The sequence below is a fragment of the Neophocaena asiaeorientalis genome, unplaced genomic scaffold (genome assembly GCF_003031525.2).
Source record: "Neophocaena asiaeorientalis asiaeorientalis breed wild unplaced genomic scaffold, Neophocaena_asiaeorientalis_V1.1 scaffold14, whole genome shotgun sequence".
Lineage (NCBI taxonomy): Eukaryota > Metazoa > Chordata > Mammalia > Artiodactyla > Phocoenidae > Neophocaena > Neophocaena asiaeorientalis.
Genome location: NW_020175192.1, coordinates 5,388,095 through 5,406,463, shown reverse-complemented (window position 1 = coordinate 5,406,463; position 18,369 = coordinate 5,388,095). Strand labels below are relative to the sequence as shown.

At 50.2% G+C, this 18,369-nt stretch overlaps 1 protein-coding gene and 2 long non-coding RNA genes across 5 annotated transcripts; 2 read left to right on the top strand and 1 right to left on the bottom strand.

The window, feature by feature from the left end:
- Positions 1-409: 409 nt before the first annotated feature.
- STAR (steroidogenic acute regulatory protein) lies at positions 410-7,390 on the bottom strand. Of its 2 annotated transcripts, XR_003005907.1 has the most exons (8): positions 7,118-7,390; positions 6,016-6,129; positions 5,602-5,729; positions 4,313-4,471; positions 4,012-4,196; positions 3,049-3,142; positions 2,284-2,521; positions 410-1,286 (listed from the first exon to the last, which is right to left on the bottom strand). XR_003005907.1 is itself a non-coding variant. In XM_024765002.1 (7 exons), the coding sequence occupies exons 1-7, from the start codon at positions 7,332-7,334 to the stop codon at positions 2,408-2,410; spliced, it is 1,011 nt and encodes a 336-aa protein (XP_024620770.1). In that variant the 5' UTR covers positions 7,335-7,390; the 3' UTR covers positions 1,583-2,407. The 2 variants fall into 2 exon arrangements, 1 of the variants encoding a protein (XP_024620770.1); XM_024765002.1 differs by lacking the exon at positions 410-1,286 and having other exon boundaries at positions 1,583-2,521.
- LOC112413146 (uncharacterized) lies at positions 4,372-8,937 on the top strand. The gene is made up of 5 exons (XR_003005908.1): positions 4,372-4,506; positions 5,624-5,834; positions 6,210-6,969; positions 8,286-8,423; positions 8,877-8,937. It is a non-coding gene; the product is annotated as an uncharacterized LOC112413146 (long non-coding RNA).
- A 6,317-nt stretch (positions 8,938-15,254) lies between these two features.
- On the top strand, positions 15,255-18,275 carry LOC112413147 (uncharacterized). Of its 2 annotated transcripts, none has more exons than XR_003005909.1 (3): positions 15,255-15,844; positions 16,117-16,245; positions 16,625-18,275. It is a non-coding gene; the product is annotated as an uncharacterized LOC112413147 (long non-coding RNA). The 2 variants fall into 2 exon arrangements; XR_003005910.1 differs by having other exon boundaries at positions 15,255-15,848.
- Positions 18,276-18,369: the final 94 nt, after the last annotated feature.

Genomic DNA, 18,369 nt, shown 5'->3' with positions numbered 1-18,369 from the left:
CTCCCAGGATTGCTCCAGACTTCCCTGTGTGTAACTTCCTACCTAGGTTAATAGAGTGGGTCACCAAGAGTCCGGTAATATGTTGCCAAGGATCCCTATATATTATGCCTGTTTAATTTCCCAAATTTCAAGTGACTGTTGGTATCTTAACACAGAAGCTTTGACTAATGTATTTGTCTCCTAATGAATCACCCAGACCCAGGGTCTTTGTTTCGGTCATTCCACCTCTCTTAACAGGAAACCCAGCAGAATCAGGCTGAGGTCTATTCATTCGTGGTCTTATGGAGCAGACTTGGTTATAAAGCTTCTGGATCATCAGGGTTTGAAGAACTCTAAGTAAACGAGGATGGTGTTATCTAGAGGAAGCTGGAGATGAATTCTTTGTAGATGAATTACCACACATGTAAGTTGTGCACCCACTCTCCATTTAAATGGTCAAATTAGGGTTTTGTGCATTTCGCTTTCATACATTGGAGGTTACAGAAATAATGATTTTTGCCTGTTTATACTGCATATTCTGTGTGTGTGTGTTGATTAGATTCATTTGAAGGGCTCAAAGAATACCCACTCTTCTTATAGTCCTATATGAAATGGTTTCTGTAAGCAGATCATTACTGACAATTCATTTTATTCCAGTGTAAAATTAAACAAGTGAGAAAATACCTCCCCAGGTACCTCAAAGACACAGTTGCATAGTTTGAAAAAGGCAAATTATAATCAAACTCAAAACCATGGTGTGTGTTGAAAGCCCATTTCTTTACTCTCAGCCTGTTTTCTTGAAACCGGAGCATATGTTGCTCTACACATCTTTCAACAAGTAACCCTTTCTCTTAGCTGGGAGTGGATGATAATTCTGTTCTAGAAACACTTTTACAATTATCCCATCTCACTCTGAAGCTCCTGGCTGGATAAACATAATTTCATCTATGCCTAAAATAGACTGCTAAGAAACAATCAGAATAAATATTAATAAATATCTCTATCAGTTCTAACTTCTCAATACCTCAATAAATTATAACAGCATTCCTGCTGCTGCTCATTTGTTTAATAAATAAGCTAGAACTCTAATTCTAAATGGTGTAAATCATCAGTGCTGTTAGCACTGGAATGGAAAAGCTTCAAGTGATAATGGTTAGGTTTTCATCCTACTTACACGGTTTAGCCAAATAACCCCATCTCAACTTACATTTTTTAAGCACCAATTCTCTGAATCTTGGAAAGGGATTTTGCTGTCACCCTATCACCCCTTCTTCCAGCCATCTCCTCCAAAACAGTAAAACATTGACCTGTTAAAGCAGAGAAATTGGCAGCCCCGAGTCAAGCTAAGAGGAAATGTAATAGACTCCAAACTAAAGATTCAGCTCCCTTTTTAGGTCTAAACAATCACTAATGGGAAAGTAATAAAATTTGCTTTTGTTTGATTTTATCTTAGTAATACCATTCTGTCGCTTGCCTTTGGTTCTATCCTTTTAATTAGGTAAATAAAAATCTTCAGTCATAATCTTCATCTTCCAATGCCCGTTGATCAGCTACCAGCTATAGAGTTCTTTTAAGAACTGATTTAGTCTTGTGCTTATCGTGTAAATTAAATTTTTATGAAAGATTCCGGTAACAGATCCTACATAATTAATGACCTAAGTCCCCTGGAGTTTTTCCTTTGAGTGAGGTAGGGGACTTAGTTTAACGAATTAGTCTTCATCCATGACTCCTTTAGTATGAAGTTGCAATTTACTAGCATGGATTTTAAGAGTAGAATTTTAAAACAGGTACAGACTAAAGTTTTTGTGTTAGTTACGATTCTTTATTCTGACTACTGCTCACGGAAGAAGTAGGGGAATCAGTCTGATAATTAGTTTTGTATTTTTTCATTAAGATAACTTGAACTAGAGTTCTGGACGGTATCTGCTGTGGGAGTTGCTTGTTCTTTGGCGCAGTTCTCTACCGTCTTGGTGGAGAGCAGAGGGTTTCAGGAGGCTCTATGTAAGACCTGCTCTTTCTGCACACATTGCCCGCAAGGCATGGAGCTCTTGAGCTCATCAAGCGTGCGGTCCTAATCCTTGTATTTTGCACCCTCTGCACCCTGCGTTCGTTAACTGGTAGCATTTTAAAGATGTTTCTAGGTAGACAAGTAAGGACCCAGAAAAAAAATTTTTACAAATATTTTGGGACCCCTGTGCTTCATTTTACAGCTAATCAGTGAATGAAGTTAAAAGAGCCTTGTCCCCACTTTCTTGGTACTAAAATGTTACCCATCTGAGTTCTAGTATCATACTGGACACGCACCACCATCCCATCCCACTGTCCCTGGATGAAGATCTTTAACAGACTTGTAGGCTTCCAGCAGGGACCTCCTCGTGAGCCTGCAAGCGCGCTCAGCTGGGAGCCGTTGGCAGCAGCAGGCTGGTCTTCAACACCTGGCTTCCAGAGCGGGGCGGGACTCCAGGCGCTGGCGCAGGTGGTTGGCAAAATCCACCTGGGTCTGCGAGAGGACCTGGTTGATGATAGTCTTTGGCAGCCATCCCTAGAGTTGAAGTTAGAAGAATTTGGCCATCTTGTGGGTGACAGTCCGCTCTACAGACGCTGCCGTGCCTGGTCACACACCGGGTGGGTTGCCTAGGCTTGGCCTTCTAGCCCTGTTGCTCCGTGCCCCCGTTCAGTTGATCAGGGTCAGGGGCTGGAGGACTGCATTACTGCCCTGCTGTCATGACTGTGTCAGAAGCGCTGGATTTGCTGTCCAGGCAGATTTCAGCCCTGTCTTCCCAGTGGTGTGACCCTGAGCTAGCTACCATACCTTCTTGGGCTGAAGTTTCCTTGTTTTTAAAAATAACTACAGAATTGAAATTTGATATGAGAAGTAAGAGGGAGCCAGTGCAGGCTTCTGAGATGATGGAATAGCAGTTAGGCCATCACTCCAGTGTCCCCTCTGCAACGGTCTAGTTCCCTCAAAATGGAGGCTTTTTCCAGTTGTGTGCGGGATGATGTGGGAGCAGTAAGAGCCTACTTTGCTCACCACCGCCTGTCTCGAGCACCCCTCACCCCGCCCCTTACCTTGAGGTCAATGTTGAGCAGCCAGGTGAGTTTGGTCTTTGAGGGGCTTCCAGCCAGGGGATGGAGCACCATGCAGGTGGGGCCGTGCTCAGCTCTGCCGGGTGAAGACACGTCAGGTCAGGGGGACAAGGCCGAGTTCTCAAACGCTGACTAGTCTTCCCAGATCTCATCAGAGAAGTGTCCTTTGCCAAGGGTGACATTTAACAGTTGGCACGGTTACCAGCTCATCAGAACAAATGCTGACTGGAGCTGGAGCTGAAGCCTGGAGGCCTCCTGCGGTGCCTTTTAGTCGCTGGATGACGGAGAGGTCAAGGAAGGGTCCAGGGTGGTGCTAGGGCCCCTGGGAAACTCAGGTAGCAACTGTTCTAAGTGGTATGGGTTCTGTTTTAATCAACATTACAGTGGGACCTGAGCATACCAGCTAAACCTCAGCCCTACTTTTTAAAAAATCTTTATTGGAGTATAATTGCCTTACATTGTTGTGTTAGTTTCTGCTGTATCACAAAGTGAATCAGCTATACGTATACTTATATCCCCATATCCCCTCCCTCTTGCGTCTCCCTCCCACCCTCCCTATCCCACCCCTCTAGGTGGTCACAAAGCACCGAGCTGATCTCCCTCTGCTATGCGGCTGCTTCCCACTAGCTTTATATTTTACATTTGGTAGTGTATATATGTCCATGCCACTCTCTCACTTTGTCCCATCAGCCCTACTTCTTGTTTTAGAAAATTACTGAGGTTCTTAAACTTGCTGGGAGGGTCAGGACAAACTGGTTATGTAAGTGTGGCCAGTCTTGTCTTCCCCACACTGCAATGGAAAATGAGACTTCCTCTGTGAAAGGTAGCTGAGGGTAGGAACCGAGGATTGGTTTCTTAGAGCTGGGGATGTATCACACACTTGGCAGGTGCATGTCCCCAGCCTGTGTTAAAAAAGGGAGCTTTTAAGGCTGCTGCCAGTGTTACCTGATGACGCCCTTCTGCTCAGGCATCTCCCCGTAGTGTGTGGCCATGCCAGCCAGCACACACACGGAGCCCCGGCGCTTGGTACAGCGCACACTCACGAAGTCTCGGGGCCCCACAAGGTTTCCTGCCGCCTCTGCGGCCAACTCGTGAGTGATGACTGTGTCTTTTCCAATCTTCTGCAGGACCTGCCAGGCCACAGAGAACCAGAGTCACTACTCAGCCAGGTGGGGGGCCGAGGCACACTGCAGCTCACAGCCCCCTCCCGACTGCTGTGGCCATCCTTCCGCCTGGGCCTCCCCACCTTGATCTCCTTGACATTCGGGTTCCACTCGCCCATGGCCTCCATGTGCTCCACGAGCTCTTCGTAAAGCCTCTCCATGGGCTGGTCCACTACCACCTCCAGCCGGAACACCTTGCCCACGTCTGGGATCACTTTACTCAACACTTCGTCCCCATTCGCCTATCGGCAGGGAAGAGAGGAGCCCCAAGGGAAAGGTTAGAAAAAAATATTCCCGGCCTAGGACACGTAGACAGTGCCAGGCAAGGGAGGAGGGGAACAGCCAGGGGAATTCTAGGCTAAGCCTGAGTAAGCCTGGAACCATCTCTGATTAAGGTAGAGGAGGTCATCTTTCCTGCTGCCTGCCTCGTACATCTGCTGAGGACTGGGGAGGTGACCTGCCTGTTCCCTGGGCCCTTTTTTCCTGGGTGTAAATGTTGATGGGTATGGGTAAGGGCCACCTGAGAAGGCCCTTACTTGACTTCAGAAGCTCAAAGATCCTGAGAGAGACGCATCTGGGAGCAGGGAAGGTGGTTTACAACCAGCTAATTTCACACATAGGTTTATTTTAAAAGTCCAATCCCTCATTTTACACCAGAGGGATGTAGGGCCTGAGAAGGTCAGTGAGATGCCCCAGGACCCTTAGCTAAGAGCATTGCTGGGCCTAGATCCCAGATTTCCCAACTCGCAAACTTGTAGTCTGTTAACTCTGAGAACTTGGAGAAGGAAAGATCTCACCTGAACTTTGGCCAATGGGTAGCATGTGAGCTTTTGGTGAAGATAAAGCCGCCAAAGTCTCGGTAGAGCCGTTGGCCTTTAACACACGCCTTGTTCCCAGCTCCCAGTGAAGGGGCCGTGCTCAGGAGCAGAGCCCCCCAGAGGGCCTTGGGCCACCTGTATCCCAGTCCAGCCCTGTTGCGGGTGAGCCCAGGTCACCCCTGCGAGGTCAGCCATAAGGCGGGCTAACAGCACAGACACTGTGCTTCAGCATTGGAACTTCTGACCCAGGGGGATGAGGCCTGTGCTGCCCCTGGAGTCCCTGTTTTGCTTGGTCTGAATGGGTGTACAGTGCCTTTGGAGGGGAGCTAGGGATACAGGAAAACCGTTTCTCAAACGCAGTCTCCAGGACGTCTTTGTTGGGAGAGAGGGGTATCTGGGGATATATTCTTGGGAAAGGAGAATTCTCAAAACTGCTTGCTACCCAGTGACTGTTGCACAAGGCCGGACTTCTGAGAGGAGCAGAGACCCCAGCTGGCCTCGAGCATGGCCCGCGAAGAGCGAGGAGCTGTGGGTTCCTCCGCACCCGCCCTTACCTGCTGGCTCTCCTTCTTCCAGCCCTCCTGGTCACTGAGGATGCCCAGGGCCCTCTGCATGGCCTCCTCTCCCTGCTGGATATAGGCCAGTTCTTGGTCGCTGTAGAGAGTGTCTTCCAGCTGAGAACCTGGACACAAAGCCACGGAGAGACTGAGCTTCCTAGCCTCCTACGAGCTTTCACCCCTTTCATCTCTGAAGAGCCCAGACCAAAGCCATATGGTCCAGCCTGCAGGTTAAGTTAGACACAGGGGACAGGGAGGGGGGGTCTAGCCATGAACAATGCCATTCCCATCGAAGTGAGTGAGGACGCCTGGGGGATGCGGGGGAAGGGACCAGAGATACATGCATATCGTTTGCCCGCCCCCCGGGAGCCTCCCGCCGCTGGTAGAAGCCCCAGAAGCCTCAGCACTTACCGAGCAGAGAGCCGCGACCCCGAACCTGGTTAATCCAGGCAGCTGGGGTCGGGCCCCTCGGGGCCCTCCAGTTCAGCTCCTGGCCGATGGCCAGCACAGCCTGGTGCCTCAGCCCTGCAGGGAAGGGAGGGAAACTGTTGCTTAGGAGCAGAAAAGCCCCTCAGAGAATATTCCACCCCATCGTCTCATCACAGAGGAGGAAGCTGGCCTGGGACAGAAAGTGACTTGATGAGGATTACCTCCAGGGCCAGAAACCTGCCTGCCTTCTGGGCTGGCCAGGCCTGGAGGCAGGGCCACACTCAAGCTTGCTGAAGTTTCCTTCTTGAAAGGGAGAGAAGCTTTGAACAACCTATCCTGCTACAGAAGGGGAATTACAGACACCTGTCCCCTGAGGTCTGTGTGGCCTCTGCGTGAGTAACTGCTCCGTGTGCCCGGGGGTTCTCGCTGATCTAGAGAGAACAGCCCCACGCCGGGTACAGGTCTTCCAAGTGCGGCTTCCATCTAAACAGTGGCCACCTGAACGCAATGTAATTAGAAAGGACTTGCTTAGGTTTGTCTGTGGTCCCTTCAGTGACAGCGACAGCAGCGGACTGACTCCAGTGACCCTGGTTTCCGCCTCCTGACTGATGACAGTGAGACTCCCCACCTCACCCACCTTCCCTCTCTAAGTGCTCCTCGGCTGTCTTACCCCCCTTTCTTGTCCTTCGCCCCGTCTCCCGCCTGCCCTGCCTCAGGCTTGCCAACACAGCTTCCTGGAGTCCAGGCTGACTTCTGCCTCTGCCGCCACGGCTCGGACTTCCCTGGCACCCTTGGTACCCATCCTAGAGACAGGCAGAGTCAGGAAGAAGCCAAGACAGCTCGGAGCCCTGGAGGGGAGGCCGGGGACGACAGAGTCTGCAAGGCACCCAGGAACCTTCGTATCCAGCTGCGTTCTTCAGCGCAGGGGACACTGAGGTACGGGAGGGGAAAGGCTTGCACAGGCTCCCCCAGTGAGCGGCACCCCTGGGACCTGAGTGGCCTGTCCCCCCAGGCCCACACCTTCCCCACTAGACATTGCCTGCGGGCTCCTGGTCGGCCGGACAGGGGGGCCCCAGGAGCTCACCCTTCATGTTGCGCACGTGTCGGTAGGAGCTCCCGGCGCACAGCTTAAACGTGGCGAGGAGCATGGTTCCTTGGCGGTGGGGCAGGCGTGGAGGCTGGTGGTGGTGCTTTTGGCTCCTCTCCTGGGCCGTCAGGGTTGGCCTCTGGGTCCTGCAGCCGCGGCCGGACCGTGCGTCCTGCGCCTTAAATGCCTCCAGCTGAAGGCTGTGTTTCATCATCAGGAGATAAAAAAGTCATCACTCATCGTGTAAAGGAAGGCACCAAGGATAGGAGGATTGCCTCACAAGGAGCCTTTGGCCATTTGCGGGGAGTGCGGGTGGGGGTGGGGAAAGGGCTTGGGAGGCTGGTGCCTGACCAGGCTGGATGGAGGGGAGAGAAAAAAAGGAGCAGCAGAGGTCAAGGCAATTTAGAAAAAAGTATGCACATGTGACAGTCGTTCTCAAGCAGCAGCTGTTTAAAATGCAGCTTTGTAGCCCTCATGCTCAGAAATTCCAGATTTAACAAGTCTAGAACTGAGGCTCTGAAACCTATATTTAAAAAAAATTTTCCCAGGTGATGGCCATGAAGGTATTCTGTGAACTGTACACTAGGCTTTGAGAAGCTCTGCCCTGGGATAGCACCCAGGGCTTCTGATAGGGTACAGGCAGGCAGAGCTGGCAGAGGCCACCCAGCCCCAGCATGAGGGGCCCGAAGCCTCGGGAGGAACGGCGCTCCCCCCCCCCAACCCGGTTCTGCAAGAATCGAGTCGTTGCCCCTGCAGTCGCTGACCCACAGGACACCCTGAAAGGACTTGAGGAAGGTGATCAGGGTGAGGCACACTGTGCTCTGGGGAAACGGGCAAAGTGAGCCCTTAGACAGTTACCAATCTTACAATGCTTTAGAAAGTTCTTAGGAATCTGGATTCTTACATCTTCTCATACTTAGAAAAGCACTAAAGTCATGAACGGAGAAACCCGTTGCTTGTGACCAGGAGCAACCTTCTACCAAAATGTGTGCCTGAGTGCAGGTACCCTTCCCCTAAATCACACGTAAGCCAGCGTCCCCTGTACCTCTCCCTCTTTAGAGCAGTTCCTCAGAGCTATCTGCGAGGGTTTCCCAGGCTATAGTCCTCAGTAAGTCCCCCAATAGAACTGAAACTCACAGCTCTCTTGTTGTACGTTTTTCTTCAGTCGACAGTTTTGCTGACCGTGAAGGAACACAGAGCTAACTTCTCTCCTCTGTCTGAACACTATGAGGATTCAGAACCTTGGTAGCAGCAAGGGCCTTTTATTCCCATCCACCTCCTCAGCGAGTCCAGACGAATTTGGGTGAGTTTCTCCTGGTTCTCAGATCTCCCAATAATTGGTTGATAATCCTGAGTTTTATTTGGTGGTGTATAACAGGTACCTGACGCCCAGTTGAAAGATACTGGGGGAGTGCCCCACCCCCGCCCAGTTCTGCCTCCAGAAAGACACTGAATGGTCTGGACTGAGTGACTAGGTGTGAGGCTGGCCAAATGTCTTTCCTCAATTAGGCCAACTAAGGGGTGTCAGAAAGCCAAGCTCTGACTAACACCCCAGCCAGATTGATGTAAAATACATATGGAACTTATCTTACAAGTACTTACTTAATTGGGAACTAACCACTGAACTGGGTAAGAAATTAAAGAATTCTAGTGGAAACCCTGATGGCTTAATAAAACTGTTGAAGGATCAAGATCAAGGATTAGTTACAGGGCTTCCCTGGTGGCGCAGTGCTTAAGAATCCGCCTGCCAATTCAGGGGACACGGGTTTGAGCCCTGGTCCGGGAAGATCCCACATGCCGCAGAGCAACTAAGCCCGTCTGCCACAACTACTGAGCCTGCGTGTCACAACTACTGAAGCCCGCATGCCTAGAGCCCGTGCTCCGCAACAAGAGAAGCCACCGCAATGAGAAGCCTGTGCACCACAAGGAAGAGTAGCCCCCGCTCACCGCAACGAGAGAAAGCCGGTGCACAGCAACGAAGACCCAATGCAGCCAAAAGTAAATAAATAAATAAATTTATTAAAAAAAATATTAGTTATATATGACTGATAACTGATGAATATGGTTATAATTTTTATGACTTTTTGTCAGAAGTATTACTGGCTTTTAATCTTTGTTTTCTAGGTATAAGGAAACCTTAAGCTAAGTATGACTTATAGCAGCTTGGTAAATTAGACCTTTGTAAGCAGAACTGAAACATTTATCTTTTCTTTCTACTTGATCGCTCCAGAAAGTGGAAACTTTCAGGTTCCCAGTAGCCTTATCAGGTGAATAAGGAAGGTCAACTCCTGGCAGGTGCAAGAATGTCAAGGTATTTTGGAGACCTTGAGAAGAGAGGAATTCACCCAAATCTATAGTTATTGTGGCGGAATCTGATGGCAAGCCCTTGGCATGGCTTTCCTGGCTCAACTTGAGAGGCCTTTTAAAAGTTCAATCTGAAATTCCTTATGAAAAGTTCCAGGAAAAACAATTTAAAAGAGCCTATATAATCAATTACACATTATGTAAATAATCAGGCCAAGTTTATTTTGCAAACAAATTAGCCTTAATTGGGCTATATTTGGTAGAAATGAAGGTGATTTTAGAGAAAAAAAAAGTTCTAGTGGATATTAAGTTCTAATGTTGTCAATTGTCTTCCAAGTTTGTACTTACTGCCCAGGGCTCACTTCTTTTGTTGGCTCCTTGTTACATTATTGTGAAGTTTAATTGAATTATTAAAAGGACATTGTAAGTTTGTTTCTGGAGCTTATCACAGTAATCCTTGGATGAAGATCAGATGCTTCATGACCTGTAACAAGATTACATGTACTAGAAAATATATCATTTAAAGGATTTTAAAGGACCCTCCAATGAAAATAATGACAACTAGGCGACTTGATTAACCAGATAAATAGTTCTACATAAGATCAATGATTGTAATAGTGTAACCCTAGATATGGGAAGAAGCAGTAAGAGGGAAACTATTCCTGTATTTTCCAGTAAGAGGGAAACTATAACAGACTAGTAAGACTATTATGGGCCTAGTTCAATAACAGCACATTGAGTGGCCTATATCAGCGAAATCCTCACCAGACCTAAGAATGAGCCTTCCTAGCGCCATGGGACAAATTGGTCATGAAATGCCTCCTAAACCTTGGTCAAAACTATGACCAAGGGGAGGGTACTGCCAACTGAGGAATGTTGCCCACCATCCATTTCTATAGCCCCTGCAGTCGCTGACCTATAGTTACCCCTAAAAGGACTTCAGGGCGAAGACCGTGCTCTGGAAAACTGGCAGAACTGGCCCTCAGGTAGTTAGAGATTTTCAGGAGAAAACTTTTCCTTGTGACTAGCGGCAACCTTCTCCTGAGATGTGCTTGGTTGCACATACCCTCTTCATGTAACTCACACATGCTTCAGAGCAGTTCCTCAGAGCTGGGAGGCTGGCTCCTGGGCTACAGTCCTTGGTAAGTCTCCAAACAAAACTGAAAAGTCACAGCTCTCACATCGTGCGTTTCAACTGACGGTGGAAATGAGCTGTTCAAGGTCACGCAGCTGGTCGGTGGCAGGTCTGGGACGACAACCTTCAGACCATCTTCTCACGGCTCCTCCTGCAGCCCCCCGACACTTTGCGTGTCCAGCTGTTCAATTACTGATGCATCCATTTCTATCAACAGCCTTTACCAAAGCCCTGTTTAGGGTCACTTCCTGTCTCAGGGGTTAGTTCCGGAGCAAGGATGACACCTCAGGGCTGAGTCCTGTCAGCTCACAGAGCAGAGGGGAGAACGGGGCCGGAGACACAAAGAGAGGGGGCCTGGGCCTGGCCATGCTCCACGCCCTTCTTCACGCTTTCCCGAGTAACCTAGGCTGGCCAGGCTGTGCCATAGGTCCTGGCATGAGCTGAAAGGTTCAAAAGGCAGGGTATTGGGGTGCCCAGCCCAGTCTTTCCACTTTGGGGGGCCCTGTGGTCTGAACGGGGACTCGCGAGAGGCCCAGTCTCTCCTCTGCAGTTCCCATGCTCCGGTCCAGGCCCAGTGAGGGGGATCTCATTCCAGTCTGCATGCTGGTCTCCAGTGACATCTTTTCCTCTCAAGGTTGACCTTGAGGTTGCTTCTGAGCTGGATTCACCTGGCAAGAAGGTCGGGGGTCGAGAGAATCACATTGAATTTGGCCCTGGGCCTGGGCCTGCCCCCCAGGTGAGAGAGTTCCGTGTCCTGTCACCACTGCACGGAGATGGAGGGAAGGGCCCCCACCAGGTCTTGCTGTCCCCCTCACTCTAGAAAGGACGAAACGGACAGGACCTGCCTGGAGCCAGGCCGAGTGCCTAGTGTCCAGAGGGAACAGGTGAGTCCCACACGCCCCCTTCAGGCCGTGCTGGCACAGTGGGATGCGGCCAGCGACCCGGAGAAACGCCTGTCCCGGCCTCCGCTCCGAGCAATGGCTGCCTGGCGGCCCAGCTCACCCTCCAGGGCCCCCGTGCCCGCCGCCCGCATGAGCTGTGAGGCCTTAACCACCCAGCCTTCTGAAACTGGCTTGTCCCTTACTGTGGGTCCCCCTAGGGGGGCTGTCTCGGTCCTGATTTGTGTCATGGCGTGCGCATGTTTGCTGTCTCCTCTCTGGGGCTGGTTCCCCTGCCCTCCCAGTGCTCAGCTCCCCGCGGCGGTGGCTCAGGGCAGGTTCCTGCTCCTTCTCTACAGGGAGCAGCTGGGGAGCTGACTCTGACTTAGGAACGCTGCCTGTGGGCTTTGTTTCCAGCCCTCTGAGAGTCACAGGGAAGCTGGCACCAGAGGGAGAGCCTTGGCCTCTTGTTTGTCTCCAGCCCGAGCCAGCCAGCGGCGTGGAAAGAGGTCGGAGGGCCCGGCTTGCGGGGGCCGGGGGCAGCAGGCCAGCCACCCCAGGCTTCTCCTCCGTCCTGGCCCATGTGCGCCCTCGTGCACACGTGCCTCTCGGTGGGGAGGGGAGGGGTTACCATCGGACAGGCCGGGCAGATCACGTTCAAGGCCCTGCCACTGCTGTCGTGGGGAGAATTATGGCCTTCGTGACGGGGAGGAGGTGGTATGGGGAGACTGCAGGATCGGGGCACAGGCTTCTGCTGATGTCAGAGCCTGCCACTGACTCTGGGATGGGTGTGGGGTGCTGTTGACCTCCTCCTGGGCCAAGGTTCTCTTCCTCAGCCTTTGCAGGCTGAGCGCCTTGTTAACTCTCACGGTCCCTCTGAGCAGGAAGGTAGGCAGAGAGGTCTGGGAATTCCCTCTGGTTCTGGAAGTCCTCTGTGTCTGGCTTTGCTTTTGGATGAGGGCAGAGCCCCCAAGGGTGGAGACCAGAGGGCACCGCAGGCCAGGAGGGAAGAGATGCGGCCCAGGCCGTGCAGAGTGCTGTATAGGAAGGCCCAGGGCCGGGGAGGGAGGACCCCACTCATTCGCTCAACAATCCTTTGATGAGTGTCCACTGTGTAGCTCTACAGTTACAGGGGAAAACGAACCATGTGACCCCCTATGGGGAGCTGTAGGGCAGATGAGGAGGTTCAGAAGTACAGAGGAGGAAAAAAAAAAAAAAAAGAAGTACAGAGGAGGGAGCACCTGACGACACAGGAGGAGGAAGGGGGTGCTTCTGGGGGGAAGTCAGATTAGGAAGGAGTCAGCCAGGTGGGAGAGGGGCTGGGGGCCAGGCGCTCCAGGTAGAGCATGGAGCGGGCGGTGGGGGGGTGTGGAAATCTGAGGGGTGCTCAGCTGTGGAATGTTCGTAGGGTGCGGAGGGAAGTCAAGGCTGGAGAGAGAGGCAGAGGTCAGAGCCAGCTGGGTGGGCGTGGGAAGATTCCTCCGCAGGTTCCCGGGAAGCAGATGCCGGGAGTTGAGGAGGGGACCTGGAGCTGGTGTGGCCCGGCCCCGAGGAGGTGAGTACTGGGCATCGCCAGCGGCCTTCGACCTTGGGCGTGTGGGGAAGCTGTGGACTGGAGGGCAGAAAGCACAGAGGTCAAGTTCAGACAGACTTCCCATCCCACTCCCACCACTTACTTTATGGTTGGGAGCCCCTCACTTCAGTCTGAACTTCCTCATCTATAAAATAGCAGTATGTTTTCTTTTTCTTTGTGTAATCCTCTCAGGGTGGTTATAAGGCTTGAATCAGGTAACAATACATCAAGAGCCCCCAGGACCAAGCCCCGACTTCTCAGCCAGTGTCTGGGCCCTCGCGACTCCCCCTAGCCACCCTTCTCATCTTGCCCAGCTCAGTGCGCTCCTGAGATGCCCTCAACGTTCATGGCATCTCACAGCGTTACTCCCTGAAAGGCTTCCCTTTGGGCATCCCGTCCCCCTACTCATTAGTTAGAATTCAATACCTTTGGGCCCCCCCGCACAGACATTGATCACAGTAACAATAAGACTGTTACGCATTCCCCACACACACCTTTTTTAAAAGACTGTTTTAAGAGCTGTTTTAGATTCACAGAGAAACTGAGAGGAAGGAACAGAGATTTCCCGTAGACCCTCTGCCCCCGCACCTGTAGATCCCCCCTCTTTCCGTGTCTGTGAGCTCCATCCATAAGGCCCTGTAAACGCCATGAGGACTTGGATCCTTTCCAAATTCTTGATTCCCCAGCACTTAGCACAGTGCTAGATAATTAATAGATACTGAATAAATGTTTAGTAAATGACTGGGAAGCATGGAGCCTGGCACTTTGTAGATTATCAATAAGTACTGATTTTCTTCCAGCTCTTCCTTCCTGCTTATAGGGTATGTGCTTATTTAATATCTAAAGAGTGGAGTGTTTTCCCCCAAAGGGGCCGTTGTGAGAGGGCAGCAGAAAGTTAAGGCAAGTTTAACTCATTGGGCTTGAGGTCATTATGGATTACCTCCCTTCACAGAATATTTTTTTTAATAAATTTATTTGTATTTACTTATCTTTGGCTGCATTGGGTCTTTGTTGCTGTGCGTGGGCTTTCTCTAGTTGCGGCGAGTGGGGGCTACTCTTCATTGCGGTGCGTGGGCTTCTTATTGCGGTGGCTTCTCTTGTTGCAGAGCACGGGCTCTAGGCGCGCGGGCTTCAGTAGTTGTGGCTCGTGGGCTCTAGACTGCAGGCCCAGTAGCTGTGGCGCACGGGCTTAGCTGCCCCGCGGCATGTGGGATCTTCCCAGACCAGGGCTCGAATCCGTGTTGCCTGCATTGGCAGGCGGATTCTTAACCACTGCGCCACCAGGGAACCCCGGAGAACATTTTATGTAATCCAGCACTTAATTCCTCAATTTGAGTTGGTTGCCGTTATCACTCTTTTTTTTTTGGCTGCACCACGTGGCATGCAGAACTTCCCCATCCAGGGATCGAACCACGTCCCCTGCACTGGAAGCACGGAGTCTTAACCACTGGACCGCCAGGGAAGCCCTGTTATCATTCTTATTTGTACAGAGGAGACTAAGTGTAAGCTCAGTGAGGGGAGGGAAGGCATCCCATGAGTCTGGAGGGACTCAGCAGATGATAACGGCTGGCGTGGAGCGCTCCTGAGCCAGGGGTGGCTCTAAGCTCTTCACACGTGTTCACTCACTCCTTACCACCACCCAAAGAGCTGGTGCTATTAGATCCCCATTTTACAGACAAGGAGCTGAGAGGTGCCGCTGGACCAAGTTCGGAGAGCTCTGAAGTGAAGAAACCGGGACGCACAGCCTGTGCTCTTCACCTTTTTTTTGTCTGTTTCTGTTGCGTAGATAAGTTCATTTGTGTCATATTCTAGATTCCACATATAAGTGATATATGGTATTTATCTTTGTCTGGCTTACTTCACTTAGTATGATAATCTTTAGGTCCATCCATGTAGCTGCAGATGGCATTATTTCATTCTTTTTTATGCCTGTGTGCTCTTCACGTTTTAAAATCTCCTGTTTCTCTCTGAAAAGCAGGGCCCATATTTGCCTCTCATGCCTGACAAATCTCAGGGTGATGCTCAGCATGCCCAGCTATCCCCTTACACTGGTTCCCTTGTCCTCGTCTGCCTGTTTCCAGCAGGTGAGCCAGGGACGTTGGCAGGGGCCACAGTTAAAGCTCTCTGTCTTCTGTAATAGCCTAACCAGAAGAGCAACCTGAAGGCAGGTGGGCTGAGTTGAACTTCCCAGGTATTTTACTTGACCTGCACACTATTTTTAGAAAATTTTGGATTAGTTGCCAACACAAACTGTAGGGACAGAAAACAGATCAGTGGTTGCCAGGGGCTGGGGAAGGAGGGAGAAGTTAAATTCACAGGGGCAGGGGTGATGGTGATATAACTATATGCAGTTGTTAAAACTCACAGAATTGTACACTGAAAAGAGTGAATTTTACTGTATGCAAACTTATTCGTCAATAAAACTGGGTCTTAGGGATGAATTCCCAGGCAATCTGGGTTTCTGACCTTGGATACGGCCAGCACTGGGCCCTCTCTCTTCCTTGTGGTTCTAGCTGCTGGCCGGCTGGTGCTCTGACACCACTCAATGCTCTGTGTTTCCAGAGCAGCAGCATTTGAGACCATTTTCTACCCCTGGGTCCTGCAGCAACCGCTGCTGAATGTCTGAAGTTAGGGGGGAAAAAAAAATTTTTTTTTTTTAAAGGAGAATAGGTACAAAACAGGAGGTTGAGAAGAGGCAAAGCAGTGAAGTGAGACATGAGAAAAAAAGAGGACTTGATTTTATTTTCTGCTCCCAAGGAGCCCTGGCAGAGCTGGAGGAGTAGACAGCTAGGGGAATGTGAACCAGGGTGGACAGCCCCAAAGCTTTGGGACAGGTAGGTACGTGCCATTTTCTAAGGTGGGTTTCCTAATTCTTTCAGGCTAGGAGGTCTTGGGTCACTTAACTAGATACAAAACCTGCTTCTCTGGCAAAAGCAAGCACCCATGAAGCAGTCTCTTGCTCTTTATCCCCAAAGGGGTAATATGCAAGGTGGAGGTGGGGCACTGCAGTTGGGAGGAACACAGACTGAAGAGTATCTGTTGCCTCCAGCAACCCTGACAAGTCCTCCCCCACCCCCAACCCCATTTCCCTGGGATGCTCTTCCAGACGTCGGCGCACCAATCATCTCCAGACTCTTCATGCCTGGGGGGCTGTGGTTTCCAGCGAGGGCAGTAAGAGAACATCTCCACATTCAGTGTAAGGATCTCTGCTAATCACTCCACTCCGGGATGCTCGGTGAGTCCTGCCGTCCTCATCCTTTGAGGCATTACTGGTCTCTGAAGCATCTTATCTGACCAGCCTGAATTCACTGCATTCCCCATCCACCCATCTGTCCATCAACCCATCCTTCAACCCCAAAAATATGTACTGAGACTTGATATATGCCCGGTATCATCCTAGATGTGGGACTACAGGAGTGAACATGACAAAAATTCTGTCCTTAAAGGTTTACATTCTAGTGGGGGAGTGGAGCAGACAGTAAAGAAGTGAAACTTATGTTGGATTGCGATACTTGCTCTGGTGAAAAGCAAAGCTGCCAAGGATATAGGTGGGGGGAGGGGGGAGGGGGGAGGTGTGCTATTTAAAACAGGTCGTGAGGGAAGGATTCTTGCAGTTATCTGGGACAAGTATGTCCTAAGCAGAGAGAACAGGAAATTCCGGCCTAGTCCAGAGCCTGCTGCATCTGCTCTGCCTGCTGGCCTGCACCGTCTGCCGTCTGTACCTCGCTCTGCCTGACCTGCCACCCATACTCCTGTGAGCAAAACTGAGGCCACTCTCCAGCCATCACATCTGGGGTTCATGCTGATGTGGCATCCCTGAGAAGCCCTGCACAATGGCAGCGTGAGGGCATCTGGTTCTGCTAAGTATCCAGGGCCTGTTGGGAGTTTATCCGAGCAGGGTGGGAGAGCAGATACTGTGGCTTAAATTCAGCCGACAACATGCGACGTAAGGTCAAGGGCCAAGGAAAGGGGAAAAGAACAGCTGGGAGAGGGAGAGAGAGGCTGCTGTACCCAGTTACATCAGAATAAAGATCGCCAGGAAAGGGGCTGCAGTAGACCTTCCTTGTTTGTTTTCCTTGAAAGTGGTCTCATGGAAACCTCTATCGGAAGAAACTATTAAAGACAAAACAAAGGTATAGAACTGAGATTGATTCTGAAGCCTGAATCAATCAGGAGTACCTGCAGTGGTCCAGGAAAAAAGCACGATTTCAGTACCTGCAAAAAGCCTGGACTGGCCAAAGCTGAGGGCAGGCCGTCGCTCTGAGCAGCAGGGAGACTAACAGGAGGGAAGCAGGAGTCTCATTCCACCCTTCAGCTCTCTTTGCTGCTGCCTGTGTGACAAAGGTCTAAAGGCAAGATGTTATTACGCATAACTGAAGCCCAGCTATGGCTTGGAAATTCCCGAACTACTGTGGAAATTCTCTCCTTTGAACCATGACTCTTTTGATTGCATTTGGAATTCTGTTTGAAGGAGGTTGCAAAGACGAGTACAGTGAATCCGAATCTCTTGAAGGTGCCGGATATTCTGAAACAGTGGTGCTCAGAAAAAAGCAGAATGCTTACAGAATGCTGTAATTCTGCTGACTCTCCAAGAACATCTTCTTGTAGTGAAAGTTAGCCACCTCTTCCGCAAGTCTTCCCTTTGTGTGGGAAGTTAATAAATTCCGGCTATTCAACAGTAAGGTTAGAGATGAAACACACTAGATAAATCATGAAGTGCGACGGTTCTTCACAAATTAGCTACCTTGAAACCAACCCAATGATGAATAGCTCAGAAGTCTGCATTTGGCGCAGTTTTAAAAACACCTGAGCTCATAAAATGCGGTATATTTAATACTATAAAATAACTCAAACATAGGAATTGGCTATAAATATCTTCCCTGCAAAGAATGTCTTTGCTCAACAGACTATAAAATAAGTATCTGGAATAGTTTTACAGTTAAAACTGAGAATCAGGGAGGATAAGTGACTTGCTTGAGCCCAAGGTGCTAGAGAGAACAGAGTCCAGGTTTCAGAAAGTACAGCCTCTTACGCTTCCTGTGTGATCAACATCATTCCAGAAAAGGGGCATCACTTGGCTTGGCTGAGAATAACCTAGATATATCAGTCACTGCAACACGATTTTATCTGTGCTTTTTGATCACAGCATAGGAGGCTCAAGACTCAATCCAAAGGACTAGAAAACCTAACGAAATTAACAATATTTAGAGAAGTCTGTTATGTGGATCTCGGAAACGCAGCTGGGATAGCTGTTGGTGAAGCAAACAGCTGCTTCTCAAACACACACCAGCTTCTCTTATCATCAGTAAGTGCAAAACTTCACGGAGAGAGCCCTCCTCAAGCCTGAAAACTTGTTTTT

What these genes read in the sequence shown, in the direction of transcription:
- STAR (XM_024765002.1), bottom strand. Translation starts at nt 7,334, where the DNA reads ATGATGAAACACAGCCTTCAGCTGGAGGCATTTAAGGCGCAGGACGCA. An exon ending in ACACGTGCGCAACATGAAGG is followed by an intron (nt 6,130 to 7,117) that starts GTGAGCTCCTGG and finishes CCTTCCCTGCAG; the next exon opens with GGCTGAGGCACCAGGCTGTG. An exon ending in TGCTCAACATTGACCTCAAG is followed by an intron (nt 2,522 to 3,048) that starts GTAAGGGGCGGG and finishes CTTCAACTCTAG; the next exon opens with GGATGGCTGCCAAAGACTAT.